Consider the following 17,335-nt stretch of genomic DNA (forward strand, 5'->3'; position numbering starts at 1 on the left):
TACCAGTGGAACCAGCCACAACTGCTTTCAGTTTTCTCTTGTGCCTGCAAAATGTAATTGTGCTTTGTAAGAGAAACAGGAACTGGGCTCTCAGTGAAGTAGAACTGATACTTGCTAATAATGCTTGGCAGTTAAAAATAAGTAAAACATTTCCGCTAACTACAGGCATGTATTATGGCATCGACGCTGCTCTGATCACAGCCGTTATCCTGTAACATGACATCTCTATACACCTAAACCTGGCAACAGATGCTACGATATTTCATACACTTTGGTCAGTTTCTGACTTGACTTTCATGAATGTTGGTGCTTTTTAAGTTTCCCCTGCAAAGTGATTTGAGAATTCTGATTGCATAACAATCCTACTTTTTTGTAGCATTTTTGCAACATTCTAGAATAGTTGATAATCTCTTACCCACATACAACATATATAAGCAAATCCCCACTTTAATAAACCAAATATACAGTCTTGCCGCAGACCCTTTAACATATATTTGAGAATGGGATCACCACCCAAAACTGTTTTCTTCATAGCAAAATAAAATGTAATTCTAAGCAACTCTTCAACTATACTAATCAGTGCACTTTTAAGCAAAATGTAAAATCTTAGCAGCTGTTCAATATACATCAATTAAATATTGCCAATGGTTTTAAAACTATTTGTGAATGTATTTACTATTGAAAGCAATAAATACATGTCCCTTTCTGTTCTTTGGGTATGATTCTTTAAAAAATGTAACATGGCCCTCTATGTATTTTAATGAGCTTTATCAACTGGCTTGCAACGTTGTTTCAGGAGTCAGAGCCAGGAGTGCAGTGACTGTGAACAAATACTGCCTTCAGTAGCAATAATAAATATTTATAAATCCACTGAAATAATTGTAATTACTGCATATTGAAAAGTTACTTGGAATTACAGATTATTTCACTATGCAAAAAACTTTTTTAGGTAAAGATCCTCTTTAAATGTAAAACGAATTATAAAAAAAATGAAAATGTTATCTCATCACTTGCTTTTTACAGTAAACAATGTAGGCCTCTACTTACACAGTGCGATAGTACCAGTTCATGAAGATGAAGAGCATGGCAGCCAGGAAGAGGAGAATAGCCAAAATGATAATTGCCATCTGTAATGATAGAATTTAGAAGTATAGCACATACCTCATACATTGCTGTATAACTTTTTGGCAGAATTTCTACACCCATACAATCAATTCTACTTCCTTCCACAGCCATTTGCTTCTCTGTTAGTCTGACTATATGTTATTACCTTATTATTAACTTATTAAAAGGATTTCTAGTTATGTGCAGCCATGGATACATAGTAATACAAGGGTTCCATGCATTACAGAGTTTACAATTACATTTTTAGCCTTAGGAACAGGGAGATCAGGGAGGCCTTAGCACAGGAATTGATATGGCTCTCATGGAAAGGAGCTTAGAAAAAAAAAACAGCTTTGGCTGCCTTTGGAATGTAAAAATTATGTCTCTCCTACAGTCCGGTAGCTGGTAGTTACATTTATTTTAATTAAATCAATAGCTTGCACATCATATCACCTCAGTTTTATATAATACCCGCAGCCACTACAGAGCCCCAAAGGGCCTCTTAAAAAAATAAAAATAAAATTATATATATATATATATATATATATATATATATATATATATATATATATATATATATATATATATATATATATATATATATATATATATGTATACATAATATATATTCTTACACAAAACCTTGGTATAATGGCAGCACTGATAGCAGTGTACACTGGAGCAGATAAATGCAACTTCAATTGCAGCATGTGTAGGCATAAAGATTTTTAAAGTACTCAACCCCCCACTAATAAAAACCCCTACCCAGTACCCTACATAGTCCCCCCTCCCAGCCCCCCCCCCCGCATAGGTGAAAACACCTATAAGTGCCTCTAATCCTTTACTCGCCTATGGGTGCAGAGTAAGCACAGCGGAGCCTGTGGGCGCCATATTCAGTCTCTTCAGATTTCTTCAGGAAGTGAGTGCCGTATTGGCGCCTGCGCAGTTGGAGCAGTCTTCTGGTTCGTAGCAACTGCACATGCACCAAAAATTACAGAAATTGCCGAAGGGAAGGAAGAGGACCAGCAGAAATCCGAAGAGACAGAAGATGGTGCCCATGATCTCCACTGTGCTAACTCTGTACTTATAGGAAGGTAAAGAATTAGGGGAACTTATAGGTGTTATTACCTATGCAGGGGGAGAGCAGGGAGGGGGTACTATATAGGGCACTGGGTAGGGGTTTTTATTAGTATGGGGGTTGAGTTCTCCTTTAAGTAGTATACACTAAATTGCAGCTATTTGTAGCAGTGAACACTGAAGGTTTAGGATAAGCCTCATGGTGCACACGGGGTACCCAACCAAGGAGCCTGTCATTTGTTTTAATGCACACTTCTCCAAATTTCTGCTAGAAAACACACAATTGAGCAATTTCAGGCTGAAATTTGTTTGTGATTGAAATTCAACAATTCCACAGTACCTGAAAACTACTCAGCAGCCCATTGTGGCAAAGGATGAAAGCCTTCAGTTTGCCTTAAATCACAGGTCTGCCCTTCTGACCAATGACATTGTGCCAGTGCATAGCATCTGAGAAAAATTCATCAGCACATTGTTCCAAAGTTGAAAACATTTACCTAGGGGGGTCACAGGTGCTGAAATTAATTATCCAGACCAAGAAAAAAAAACTTGGTTTTTGCTCGATTTTATCTGTTTTTTTTTTACCAATCTGATTTATTTGAGTTATTTTATCAGTAAATAAGGCAAAATCGGGCATGGGAATTTGAGCTTTTTTTATTGGGACAATGAGATATATTCAGATTTTCGTAAATAACCCCCTTAATGTATGGTGATACAAGTTACTGAAAGATCCCTGGAAAACCCAGGTCCCAAGCATTCTGGATAACAGGTCCCATACATACCAATCATTTAATTATTTCATATATAGATATATATATTGTTTGAGGATAATGTGTATGAAACATAATGCTTTGCTGTAGATTCAGGGCTAAAATTTGTGCAATACTTTTGATGTGTAATAATGTGTGTCAATACTTACTAATTAATAAGACTTCTCTTGAATATTGAATACTGGATACGCATACTTGCTGTTTGCAATGATTTCTTATTGAAAATATTACTATATGTTAATGGTTTAATTCAGGTACCAAAACAAAAGAATGACCTGAGCAGAATTGTGGATTATTATTATTTCCAAGCCACAGGGAAACTGGTAGTGACAAGGTTATGGAGTCATCAAGCAGTGTAACTTGACTTTACCTGCAAGGCAGAAAGGTCTTCAGGCGCTTGGGCTGTAGTAGCAGGTTGGACATCCAAGACATTATAATTTCGGAAGAGCTTTCGTAGTTGCTCTTTATTTTCATCGATCATCTGAATAACTCTGATGAAAAATACATATTCTCTATTACAAAGTGTCAGACTTCCATTAAACTATAAAAAAGGTAACATTTTAGACAGGCAGTTTGAAGAAAAAGATCTAATGGCCAAGTGACTGCACTTCTATTATTAATTTTGACCCCACTTGCCTACACTCCTAGGACCCCTGCAGCCACAGGATCTGCTTCTTCTATAGTTATACCCCTGTATAACTGCCATGTTTCCACTTGTTCCCTCTGCCTTTTACTCTTTTAAGCACAATGCCCTTTGAAAAAAACATTATATTCTCCCAGGTTCCTTAATCTTTCATGATTTATGATGTAGGACAAATAAATCGCTGTATAATTGTATTTACATTTACTTCAGTTTAAGACTGTATTGAAGAACTAAATGCAGAATAAATTGATTGAGCTGGCGCATATGGAGAAGTGTTATTATCATTACGTTCCTCTTTCAACGGTGTTATTTTGTGTTGCATATCAAATATATACATAGAATCTCATAAAAGATTGGTAACATAATAACCTCATTGCCTAGATATAGTATGTAAACATCTGCAGCAGTTGCTCTGTATCAACCAATGCCCATTTCCCTTAGCACATACTCTACATTTACATATATAAAATGAAAACACAACTGAAATTATATATATATATATATATATATATATATATATATATATATATATATATATATATATATATATATATATATATATATATATATATATATAACACTGACACTATCTGTAATAGTTTCCATGTTTCCATTGTCTGATTTTATTCAATCATAATGAATTACAATCATATAATTCTTTGGAATTTTTTTATTATTGGCTGAGCTTTCAAAGTAGCAACTTCCTTTTAATATATAACATGCCTTATGGAAACAGTATTTCAGCAGTGACATAAAGATATGAACATATTGGATTAACAGAAAATATGCAATATGCATCATAACAAAATTAGACAGGTGCACAAATTTGGGCACCCCAACAGAGATATTACATCAATACTTAGTTGAGCCTCCTTTTGCAAATGTAACAGTCTCTAGACAACTTCCATAGCCTTTGATTAGTGTTTGGATTCTGCAAGGCATATTTTTGACCATTCGTCCATACAAAATCTTTCCAGTTCAGTTAAATGTGATGGCCGCCGAGCATGGACAGCCTGCTTCAAATCATCCTATCGATTTTTGATGATATTCAAGTCGGGGGACTGTGACGGCCATTCCAGGACATTGTACTTCTCCCTCTGCATCCATCTTTGTAGATTTAGAAGTGTGATTAGGGTCATTGTCTTGTTGGAATAGTCAACCCCTGCATACTGTAACTTCAACTTCGTGACTGATTCTTGAACATTATCCTTAAGAATTTGTTGATATTGGGTTCAATTCATCTGACCCTCGACTTTAACAAGGGCCCCAGTCCCTGAACTAGCCACACAGCCCCACAGCACAATGGAACCTCCACCAAATTTGATAGTACTGTAGGTAGCAGGCATTTTTCTTGGAATGCAGTGTTCTTCTACAGCCATGCAAAGTGCTTTTTGTTATGACCAAATAACTAAATTTTTGTCTCACCAGTCCAAAACACTTTCTTCCAAAATGACTGTGGCTTGTCTAAATGAGCTTTTGCATACAAGTGACTGTTTGTGGTGTGAGTGCAGAAAGGGCTTCTTTCTCATCACCCTGCCATAAGATGTTCTTTGTGCAAATTGCTCTGAATTGTAGAATGATGTACAGATACACTATCTGCAGCAAGATGTTCTTGCAAGTCTTTGGAGGTGATCTTTGGGTTGTCTGTAACCATTCTCACAATCCCTCGCATATGCCATTCCTGTATTTTTTCTTGGCCTGCCAGATCTGGGATTTACAGCAACTGTGCCTGTGGTCTTCCATTTCCTGATTACATTCCTTACAGTTGAAACTGACAGCTCTGAGATAGCTTTTTGTAGCCTTCCCCTAAACCATGATACTGAACAATCTTTGTTTTCAGATCTTTTGAGAGTTGCTTTGAGGATCCCATGCTGTCACTCTTCTGAGGAGAGTCAAACAAAAGCACAACTTGCAATTGGCCACCTTAAATACTGTACTGTGTCTTTTCTCATGATTGGACACACCTGCCTAAATTCAAGGCTTAAAAAACTTATCCAGCAATTTGGTGTTGCCAGTAATCAGTATTGAGTAGTTACATGCATTCAAATTAACAAAATTACAAGGGAGCAGGGCCGGAACTAGGGGTAGGCAGAGTAGGCACGTGCCTAGGGCGCAATGCTGGAGGGGCGCCAGGCACGCACCTTCTCTGCCTCTGCTATCCCCTAGTTCAGTCCAGTGCGTGTTTGCGCTAGTGCGAAAAACTAGTGCGCATGCGTGAAAAACAATATTGATTTAATTTCAACTGAATACTGCTTCACTAAAAATCTTTGTTCAGAAAACACCCCAATAATTCCTGGGAAATGAAAGACATACCACTGTTATCTTTTTTGTTGAAAGTGGATTTAATTATTATGCAGACTGAGAGGGGTTCCCAAACTTTTCATATGACTGTAAGTTTGAGGGTTAAAGATAGTGTATTTATAATATAATCAATGAATAGAATACAATGGAGCAGATTCACTAAAGGGCGAAGTGGCTGACACTAGTGATAATTCGCCAGAAATCCCATCTGCAGGGACATCGCCAATTCACTTACAGGCGTAGTGGACAATTCACTAGCGAACAAGACCTCCGCTAGTGTTCGTTTGCACCCTATTTTATGTCTTTATTATGGTTCCTTGGACATTTGTTTTAAAAAGTGTAAACTTCAAGCATTTGCACCAACATTACTAATATAGACATTCATATGACTTTTAGGTACCAATCCAGACACATTTCAGGGGCTGCTGCCCCCTGAGGCAGCAGCCCTGATGCCGCCTCCCTCCTGCTCCGTGCTTCTAACTTGTAGCGTCAGAGCGGGTCGAGGAGGGGCTGCATCACTATTGCAGTGAGCACTATTGCGCTCGCTGCACTAGAAGAGCCGAGTTTCAGTTTTTAAAGGTGGAAATTCAGCTCTTAAAGTTACCCGAGGTGGCTTTTTGCTGCTCCTGTTAACTGGCCACTTTGTGCCGCCTGAGGCAAGATTTTCACCTTGCCTCATGGCCGGAGCGGCCCTGTAACCACCCTATTAAAATTGACCTAAGCGTAAGAGTACTAACGAAGTTTCGCTAGGCAGAAATGAATTCTCTCACTACCGAAGTAACACTTCACATTTTACTGAATTAGCATAGTGGTAATTAGCAAAGTCTGGCAGATCGTTTGCTGGTGAAAATTCGCCCTTTAGTGAATTTGACCCAATGTCTCAATAGACTGAATTACCCCTCCCCCCCATACAGGAGTTTTCTCAAGTTGCATTGGGCCCTGTGTTGGCCAGTTATTCACCATGTGTGCAGACAAAATTGACAATAATCCGCAGAATGGGCATATCTACTCAGTCCTGTCTAGATACACAAACATCCTGATTACTACAGCACCCAGTGAATATACAAATGACTATGAAGTTCCCAACTGTAAGTACAGCGTAGGCAACATTACACCTACTTACCGCTCAACATCCAAAATTCTGTTAGTGTCACGGTTCACCACATGGATTAGCATATCTGTTTGTGCAAAGTTCACTTTGCCTTTCTTGTCAACATGGAACTGAAAAAAAAGTAGCACACACAGTTACTAGGTATAGGATTCTTTATGTGGAAACTCATTATCCAAAAAGCTCTGAATAACAGTAAGGTAATCTCCCAGAGCCCATTCTAAACAAATAATTCTAAAATTAATTCCTTTTTCACTGTAATATTAAAACAGTATTTTGTACTTGATGGTAACTAAGTTGCACGAATCCACATTTGTAGCAAAACAATCCTATTGGGTTTAATGATGTTTAAAAGTTTCTTAAGCAGACTTAACATATTGTTATCCAAATTACAGAACAACCCCTTATATGGAAAACCCCAAGTCCTGAGCTTTCTGGATAATAGATCCTATATCTGTACTATGATGTAAGCAATAGCTGTGTGTTCCTACACAAGATGTGACACCACTCAAAAAAAGTGGTACCCAGAAAATTATGTTTGCGGTTTTGCACATACATAAAACAACCTTAGATTAAAAGGGGTGGTTCACCTTTAAGTTAACTTTTAGTATGTTATAGAATTACCAATTCTAAGCAACTTTTCAATTGGTCTTCATTATTATTTTTTTATAGTTTTATAATTATTTGCCTTTTTCTTCTACTCTTTGCAGCTTTCAAATGGGCATGTCTGACCCCTTCTAAAATACAAATGCTCTTAAAGGCTACAAATGTATTGGTATTGCTACTTTTTATTACTCATCTTTTTATTCAGGTCTCTCCTAGTCACATTTCTAGCTACCAGATTGCTGAAATTGCAAACTGGATTGCTGCTTAATATAAAAGTAAATAACTCAAAAGCCTTAAATAATAAAAAAAAATTAAGACCAATTGCAAAGTATCTCAGAATATCACTCTCTAGATCATACTAAAAGTTCTCAGAGGTGAGCAACCCCTTTAAGGCATCTTATTTTCAAACTGTATAAAAGTAATTTCTTTGCTTGCATAGACCAACAATACATGCTGAACTAAAGTTGCACTTAAAGAAGATAACTTTCAAGCAAGTTTTAAAGTAGGTGGTCTCCAGTTATTTGTGACAGTGCATATGTCACTAGAAAGTATTATGTTTTAGTACAGTACAGTTATAGTGCACATATTATACAAGGCATTTGCACCAATGTAAGCAAACGATTGTTTATGTAAGTACCTGCACATCGTCAATGTTCACTATGGCTCCCGTGATATTTGATAACAGGCGTATGAACTCCTCCTCAAATCCGCGAACCCTGTCTGGAATCTCATTAATAACAATTTTCAGCCGCTGGTCATCTCTTAAAATATAGATCCCGACCACAGCAGTGTCATTGTGTCCGACCAGATCAACAGCCATAATGTCTACAATAAAATAGCCGGGGCTATAGGTTGTAAACAGGTCAAATGTCCGAACAATTCCAGTGGTGTTTCCTGAAGGGGGAAACCAAGAGCATCAATTTATCTGATGACAGCAAGCCTTTGATAAAATATTCCAACACTAACATTTTTATTATCAGAAAAAGAGTCAGCATTTTTATATGTAATGAAATGCAAGCAGTTCTATAATGTGTCTGTGATTTAATGCAACTACAGTCTCTGTCTTTCTAAAGACGGGTCAAGTGTAACAAGTCACAAGGACTACAAAAATCATAAGTATTTTTCTCCTCAAAGAAAACAACTAGTGGTAAGTGGTAATAGCTAGTGGTGTCACTAGATGTTACTGAGCTCGACAGCAAACTCAATTTAAAACATTCCCATCAAATTTTAGGGATGCACCAAATCCAGGATTCGGTTTGGATTTGGCCAGGAATCTGCCTTTTTCAGCAGGATTTGGATTCCGAATAATTGTGCATGGCTGAACAGAATCTGAATCCTAATCTGCATATGCAAATTATGGGCAGGGAGAGAAATCACATTAATTTTTGTCACTGAACAAGAAAGTAAATAAAAATTGTCTACATTTTCCTTTTCTGCTCCTAATTTGCATATGCAAATTCGGTTTGGTCGGGTATTCAGTCGATTCTTTCATGAAGGATTTGGGGATTCGGCCAAATCCCAAATAGTGGATTCACTGCATCCCTAGTAAATTGACCTACTCTACCAAGATATATTAAAATTGCTTCATTCATTAATAATGACTTTTTCTGATCCCCTGTTTGATGTGATTGTAGCCTTTGGAGCAGGATCACCCTGTGCTGTCTTCTAAAAAAAAGTCATTAAATTGCAGAAGAAGCTTTTGTATTTATTTATTAACCTTGATTAAGAACAGTGTCAAGACTCCCAAGCAGCTAACCTGCCATGTTACTGTAAGATTTGTGGCACACAGTTAAATCTTTGCTACTATGGGCAACAATTATCCAGACAAATACATTCCACAGTATAATATTAGGAGTGCTTTAAGTATTACAGCGATCTGGCATAATTGTGGGAAAATGTGAAGGAAGGATTAAGCCAGATCACCACAAGTAATCTTATAACTGGAACCCAGGAGATAGTACTACAGCAGGATAGATCTTTAACCTTGCTTAGTGGTCCTCTCCCTTCAGTTATTATTATCTCCCATTTTTAAAAGAAGTAACCAGGAAGTATGGGAAGTGGGGAAGTATGCTTTAATGCACAATTAGTTTCAGCTATCTCAATGAATAGACCCTTTTTAGTACTTTGAAGTTGTTGGTTACACAGATAGACTGGATAACATACTATATTTTCATGATGTGCATGGAGCAATGCTTAGATATAGCTTAAAAGAACAAAGTCTAGGGGAATAGAAGGTTAATTAAAACTAGTTATAGTTGTTTTCCATATTATGCTTCCGCTCCATTGTTGTGGCGAGTGTAATGACTCTCAGAAAATCCATTGTCTGTGATATTGTGCATAGTAAATGCAATATAATATTATGACACCCTTAAACGATTCAGTAAACAGCATCTATAGAGAAGTGTACTTTAGCAAACATTCAATTCCCTAATTTGCTGTGTTAGGAACCAGGTGAAAAACAGTTAGTATTGTTTGTGGCATTTGCACCATTTCTATGTATCTTTCATTTTATTGCAAAATTAACATTATGTAATTATGAGAAAAATAAATACACATCATACAAATGACACTATAGATCCTCCTTTAAGCATCTACTGACATCTAGTGGAATTACTGAAAATTACTATTTCAAAGGCTTCTTGGTGAGTCTTATGGGGGAATGTAATAAAAGTCGGTAACAGAAAAAATATTCACAATCCGAAAAGTTATGCCTCTGCACGAACAAAATTTCCTTTGCGCGAATTTAATGTAGCTTTTGGGAACCCGGAAACTGTTTAGCGACCACTTCCGACAGGGGAAGAAGGTTTGCGAATTTTATAGTTTCCAGTGAAAAAGTTGTTTTGTTTGCTCCAAAAGATTATGGGGGGAATGTAATATAAGTCGCTAACGGAAAAACTATTCACAATGCGAAAAATTATGCCTTTGCGTGAACAAATTTTTGCTTTGCACGAATTTAATATTGCTTTTGCGAACCTGGAATCTGTTTAGCGACCACTTCAGACAGTGGAAGACCGTTTGCGAATTTTATAGTTTGCGACAATGCGCAGTCAATGTAACAAAACTTCTTACTGTAAAAGTCGTTATGTTTGCTCCAAAAGATTACGACACCTTCAAGCACTTCTTCAATGCGCAATTACAATTCGCAATGCAATAACAGGAACAATATTACATTGTGAGATGTGGCTTTTTGGTCTTATTGGCGCAAATTGTTTTTCCTCTTTGCGACTTTAAATACATTCCCCTACTTGACACCATCAAGCAAAATACATTGCAAAATGCTAATTTTTATTCTTATTCGTGCAAACTGTGTTGCTCTTTGCGACTTTTATTACATTCCCCTGTTAGAGTCTAACACTTTCATGGCTGGTTTAGATAAAATTCTCATTCGTAATCAAATACAAATATATTACATTGTGAAACAGAGTCAGGGAGCAGCTAGAGGGCCACAGACTGGAAAACTCTGGGTGCAACACCTAATTAATATACAAACCCGCAGTTGTTACAGGATCCCCAAAACAAGGTTGCGAATATACCCTCCTCATGATATGAGGAACTTTAGGAAGGAAGAAATTTAACAGGATTAAATAGAATACCCGAGAACTTGAAGTTCATCCTCTGGGTTTTGGTACAGCCAAGCCAGTATGCTGAGTTTTTCTACTGAAATCCACAGTGTAGCTACACACAGGCCAACTCTGTGGAGCTACTCAAAGGTTTGAATGGTAGTGGATCTACTTTTTTCAGTTTGCATATAAAATAGAGGCAGAGAATAGTGGATTCTATCCTAAATGTGACAAGCCTTGCCATAAATGTTGTCCTAGCAAGTCCCTACCCTTTTGAACTTTTTATGCCATCTTTCTACACTGCTTATGCTCAGTGATCTCTGGGTCACAGGAATGCATGTAAATGTTAAATGAAGTTGAAAATGGACTCCCAAAATTATATCTGCCCTGTTCCAACAATTTGATCAACCCCAATTGGTACTTTGAATAGGTGGGCATATTGGGCAGAGAGCCACTCATTTGACAAACTTGTCAGACAACCAATGTTAGATGTCAGGCTGGCACAAAACTGAACCACAGTCGATTATTATCTGCTGTTTACTTTTTATTTAAAAGAGGCTCCAACACACCTAACATTGTGTAAAAATAAAACAGCCTTACGCATTTCGTGCCTACATGGAGCACATAATCAAAGACTTGTCCGTTTAACAGCTTTTCCTGACTTCATCTACTTACATATGCCATAATGTAACTTCTTAAACTGAATGGCCTTACACTAAACATCTGCATTGAAATTTGTGTATTTAGCAATGTACATCTATACTGCAGCATATACTTCTATACAATAGATTCTAAATTGATGGGTTGCAGTTTTTAAAATAATCAAATATTGATACTTTATCTGAAAAGTTGTTTTTGCCCGATTGACTGACTGACAAAGCGATTGCTTGATTGCCAAGGTGATTAACAACAAGACTATACTGAGCATGAGAAGAAAGAGCTCATAAGGTTTCTGTAGTAAAAAAAAGTGCCTTATTGTATGCTGAGCTTGAATTCGCTCAGCATACAACCTGTTTTTTATACAACCAAAACTTGCCTCCTAGCCAGGAATTCAAAAATAAGCTCCTGTTTGAGGCCACTGGGAGCAACGGGTAAAATCCGGACAGGTGGCAACCCTAGCAGTAACCCATAGCAACCAATCAGTGACTGGCTGCAGTGTGGTTGGAGAGCAACATGTTGCTCATGAGTTACTGGTTGGGGATCACTGCCTTATATAATATACTGCTATGTTAAAATACAGTAAATCTCACGCTGTTAAAATGTAATTTAGAAAGGTCTGTAGGTGTTTATTAAGACAGCAAAATATGTTGCGCACCCAGGTGTTCAAATAGTGAAATATTTATCCTTACCAATTGCAAAGATGTTCCTCGTCTTCGCTGACTCATTGGAATTCAACCTAATGTAGCGTATGCCCAGGATACTGTAGAAAACCAGGCTGTTGTTTCCCACATCAGCATCTACAGCCAAAACCTTTATCAATTCAGAACCCACCTTGGCATCTGTTGCAACCCCTAGTAAAACAAGTTACACAGGTAGATTAGAAGCACTCTGCACAATGAGTGAAGATTCTTGTTTATGAACTTCTCTTATTCTCTACTGGCTTGTTTTTGTTGATCACATCCAATTCAAGGTGTTGAACTTGATGGACTTTTTTCTTTTTTCAACCCAAATTAAATTAACTATGTAAAGTACTGAATAACCTGCACAAACAATGGATGAAAGACATCTGAATTTAAATATATTAAAATAAATTAATATTCTGAGAAAGCAAATAATTAGGTACAATAATGCCAAATGTTATTATAACAACAGGAAAGCAAAATAAGCAAGATGAAACCAGAAAGACCAAAATCACAATTACACTGTTTTAAGGAAAGAGAAGAATCTTGAAAGCAAATGAAAACTTCCCATTCTAGTCTACAAAGTAGGGTGTATAAAACCCTCACTTTAAAAAATGTTTTTGCCTTGTCTGTGCAAGTAACACTGTCTATTTAATTTTAGGAAAATGCAATGGACCATATTTATTATCACCCCCAGTGTTTAGTAATGACCTGGATGTGGGACCAAAAGTATTGTTTCTAGCTTTGCTGATGATAATAAATTGAGCAAAACTATAAGTTGATAAGTGCAAAGTTTTTTTTTTTAAAAAAAGGGGGGGGGCATTAACTCAAGGGATGAAAACATAATTTTACCTCTTTATAGGTCCTAGGAAAGGCCTGAGCTTGAGTATGCAGTACAGTTTTGGGCACTAGTCTATTAATGAGCTGGAGTGAGTGCAATTAAAATGGTAAAGGGTATGGAGGGTTTAAACTATAAAGGTAGACTGTCTACCTTGTTCTCTCTGGAAAAAAAGAAGCTTGCAAGGGGACATGATTACTCTTTATAAGTACATTAGAGGCATTATAGACAGATAGGAGGGATCACCAGAAGCCACCTCTTGAGAACTTGTGTTTTTTTTTAACCCAACTTAACTTTGTAACTATGTACCTATGTAACATATATGGAGCACCTGCTTGTGCAAGTGCATAGCACAGGACCTGGCTTAACACATTATAATTGTAAAATACTTGTGCTACTACTTTTTAAGTTATTATTCTGGCATTACCGGCAGTATATTCTGGCTTTGTGAACCTTGGTGGCTGGTCATTGATGTCCTCCAGATAGACTCTCACTTCTTGCAATGTGGAATCAGCAGACGGATCAATTATCTGGCCCGAACTATTTCCAGGCATCCAGCTCCTGTTGCTGGAAGCTTTTACAATGATTGAATAGTATGGCTCCTTCTCTCGATCTAAGTTCTTCAGCACTGTCAGCTTCCCCTCTGGAATCAGCTGGAAATTGTTGTCCTGGTTGCCAGCTGGAGTAGAAAAGAAAAATTCAGTGAAAACAATTTGCTGTTTTATTGCAGAATTGCAACAGATTCAATCAGTCTGGCTCTCTAATTGTGTCTTGTTCATATATCTATATTGATAGGATTCAGGTAAGAGTAGAGAGGTCTGATATATAGCAGATACACTAGTTACAAAGTTTTTTACCTTATGGAACTGAACTGACCTATGGTAACTAGCAGCAACAACCTCATAGTTACTTTAATACACAATATAGTAAGTATATACTACGGGCAGAAGAAAAGGTGCTGGAGCTCTGATGGAGCAAAAGTGTGCTCCTTAGCCTTCCATATACAGTACTAAACACTTGTGCCAATTCACAGTGCAGTGCAAGCTGCTCTCTAAGCTTCCAGAGTGCTTAGTGCCAGAAGGTAATCCTATACTTAAAGCTTGCAGACATTCCTACTTGTTTTTCACAGCTGTCCACATTCATGGCACTTGTGTGGCAGATGAAAGGCTGACAGTTCTTGGGTCTACAATGGTAAACAGGGTGACTTCAATGTAGATTTGTCCTTGCTTAAACCAAGTACAAGATCTTACCTCAAAAATGCAAAGTTGTACGAATGGTCACTATTGAAAATGGTAATGGTATATTTCACAGCATCCTGTAGTTTTCAGCTGTTAAGATCCCATATTGTATTTATATACACAGAAATCAGCTGGCCATGTAACGTTCATAATTATTCAGATAAAGGTATGGGATCTGTAATTTGGATCCTCATACCTTAAGTCTACTAGAAAGCCGTGTAAACATTAAATAAACCCAATAGGCTGGTTTTGCTTCCAATAAGAAATATTATATCTTAGTTTGGATCAACTGTTTTATTATTACAGAGAAAAAGAAAATAACTTATTTGGCTAAAATTGAGTGAAATAATTTGGAGCTGGATAATGGGTTTCTATACCTATACTGATAGTTTTGAAGAAGCAAAATAAAGAATTTGCATTATGGGCCTCATACTACAGAGTAATGTGTTGATGATGCAAACCAATGATACCAATAATATTAGATATTATTTTTGCCCTGATATTTGCAAAAATGGAACATAGATTAATCATGCTCCTTTTTATAAAAGAAAGAGGTGTATATATTAGAGCAAGCACACACAGTCATATTTATAAGGTGTGCAGAAAATATTTAGTTTTTAAGTGGTTTGTTTTAAAGCTTAAGAGCAGGAATAGTTTTATAAACAAGCCCCATTATATGACCTTATACTTTACCACACAATACTATGTTATTTTCTGATTTCAGTTTTATCTTCGAATGCACTGAACAAGCAGAGATGGAAGCTTCCAAAATGCTTCATATTATATTAAATTCATTAAGCAAGTTTTAGATCTCACAAAGCAAGACATATATTCATAGGAGAGCTTTATTTATTTTTTTAAACACACACATATATATATATATATATATATATATATATATATATATATATATATATAGATAGATAGATAGATATAGATATACACACACACACAATATATAGATAGGTATGCACACTCAAAAGAAGGCAAGTATGGTATATTTAAAATAAAGTTTTACTTGTTTATGCAAATAATACACACAAAGCCACAATAGTAGGCCTGTATAATACAATACATAAGCTTACATGGTATATACCTAACGTTTAAACATAGCCACAATTACATAACAGTAAACAGTAAGTATTACAATTATACAGCAAGGAGCAGATACACCTACCACCAGTGTGAGAATGGCCCCAACGTTTCGGCGTAAGCCTTTGTCAAGGGGATTCTGACGTTTGCCCTATCGTGTGGAGCTATAAATACCCTGTTCAATTACCACATGGTGTGTGACGTCACTTCCGCCTATGTCACTTCCGCGGATGAGTCATCCGCTTAGCAACACGGCTCTCTATATTCATTGTACTTGCCTGCACTACAGGGAAAGCATGCGCTCATGTTTACTCTGTCGCTAGGTAACCAAAACATGGGGTAACTCACGATAGTTCACATAGCAACCAAATGTCATCCAGCAACACAGGATATAAACCATACTACTAATTAATCACAGATCAAAACAAAAAACCAATTTATCATATAGATAAAACATATAAATATATGTTCTAAAGTGCTTGTGTGCAGAATTAATTGATTTATACCATTGCATATAATAAAATCGATAAAGTTGGTCATATGACCTCAAAAGTGGGTATGTGCTTATAATCATGTGTCTCAATGTATCCAATCGATAATCTGGGTCATATGACCTCTAAAGTGGGTGTGTGCTTATAATCATGTGTCTCAATGTGTCCAATGTGTATAATCGATGACCTGGGTCATATGACCTCTAAAGTTAGTATGTGCTTATAATCATGTGTCTCAATGTGTCCAATCATATGTAGGGAATTCATGTAAAAAGATTTGTTATGACTCATCCGCGGAAGTGACATAGGCGGAAGTGACGTCACACACCATGTGGTAATTGAACAGGGTATTTATAGCTCCACACGATAGGGCAAACGTCAGAATCCCCTTGACAAAGGCTTACGCCGAAACGTTGGGGCCATTCTCATACTGGTGGTAGGTGTATCTGCTCCTTGCTGTATAATTGTAATACTTACTGTTTACTGTTATGTAATTGTGGCTATGTTTAAACGTTAGGTATATACCATGTAAGCTTATGTATTGTATTATACAGGCCTACTATTGTGGCTTTGTGTGTATTATTTGCATAAACAAGTAAAACTTTATTTTAAATATACCATACTTGCCTTCTTTTGAGTGTGCATACCTATCTATATATTGTTACGTTGTGGGGTACCCATTGTAGGGGTACCCTTTTGATGTTTGCACCTCTTGCACTGTTTACCTACAGCATTTGCTGAATTGGTGTGCCCTCCACCCATTACTAAATTCTATACACACACACACACACACACATATACATACCTGCTATGAAGTAGTAGACAATAGCATTAGCTCCTTCATCTGCATCCACTGCTCCACTTACATTCCCCACTACAGTTCCAGGTTTGGAGTGTTCTCGAATGGATAGGGTTTGGTACTGAAGGGCTCCTCTCTGTGTTTTAACATGCAATACATAGGATAAATGAAAAGTGCAGCCCTCTAGAAGTGTTCTGTGCATGGTATTTTTTTCAGGTTATTTTGAGATACTTTTTTGAATCATTTTTTACAAACAGATCTTCACATGACTCTTAAAATTAAGTGAATAAAGCATGATCCTTTTAAAATCATGTATTCATTATAACATTTATGCACCCCTAGCATACACCCCTAGTTCACCCAAATTTCAC

The 17,335-nt window shown here is 36.9% G+C and overlaps 1 protein-coding gene across 2 annotated transcripts in view; it reads right to left on the reverse strand.

The window, feature by feature from the left end:
- Nucleotides 1–17,335, reverse strand: part of cdh23.L (cadherin-related 23 L homeolog) — a 588,894-nt gene that overhangs the window by 10,644 nt on the left and 560,915 nt on the right. For both annotated transcript variants that reach the window (XM_041568893.1, XM_041568892.1), the window contains 8 exons: nucleotides 16,971–17,100; nucleotides 13,772–14,023; nucleotides 12,516–12,677; nucleotides 8,244–8,500; nucleotides 7,016–7,113; nucleotides 3,319–3,439; nucleotides 1,048–1,127; nucleotides 4–44 (listed from right to left, as the gene is read on the reverse strand). In XM_041568893.1, coding sequence (XP_041424827.1) covers nucleotides 4–44; nucleotides 1,048–1,127; nucleotides 3,319–3,439; nucleotides 7,016–7,113; nucleotides 8,244–8,500; nucleotides 12,516–12,677; nucleotides 13,772–14,023; nucleotides 16,971–17,100 — 1,141 coding nt within the window. The remainder of the gene's footprint in view (nucleotides 1–3; nucleotides 45–1,047; nucleotides 1,128–3,318; nucleotides 3,440–7,015; nucleotides 7,114–8,243; nucleotides 8,501–12,515; nucleotides 12,678–13,771; nucleotides 14,024–16,970; nucleotides 17,101–17,335) is intronic.

This window comes from Xenopus laevis, chromosome 7L, assembly GCF_017654675.1.
Source record: "Xenopus laevis strain J_2021 chromosome 7L, Xenopus_laevis_v10.1, whole genome shotgun sequence".
NCBI lineage: Eukaryota > Metazoa > Chordata > Amphibia > Anura > Pipidae > Xenopus > Xenopus laevis.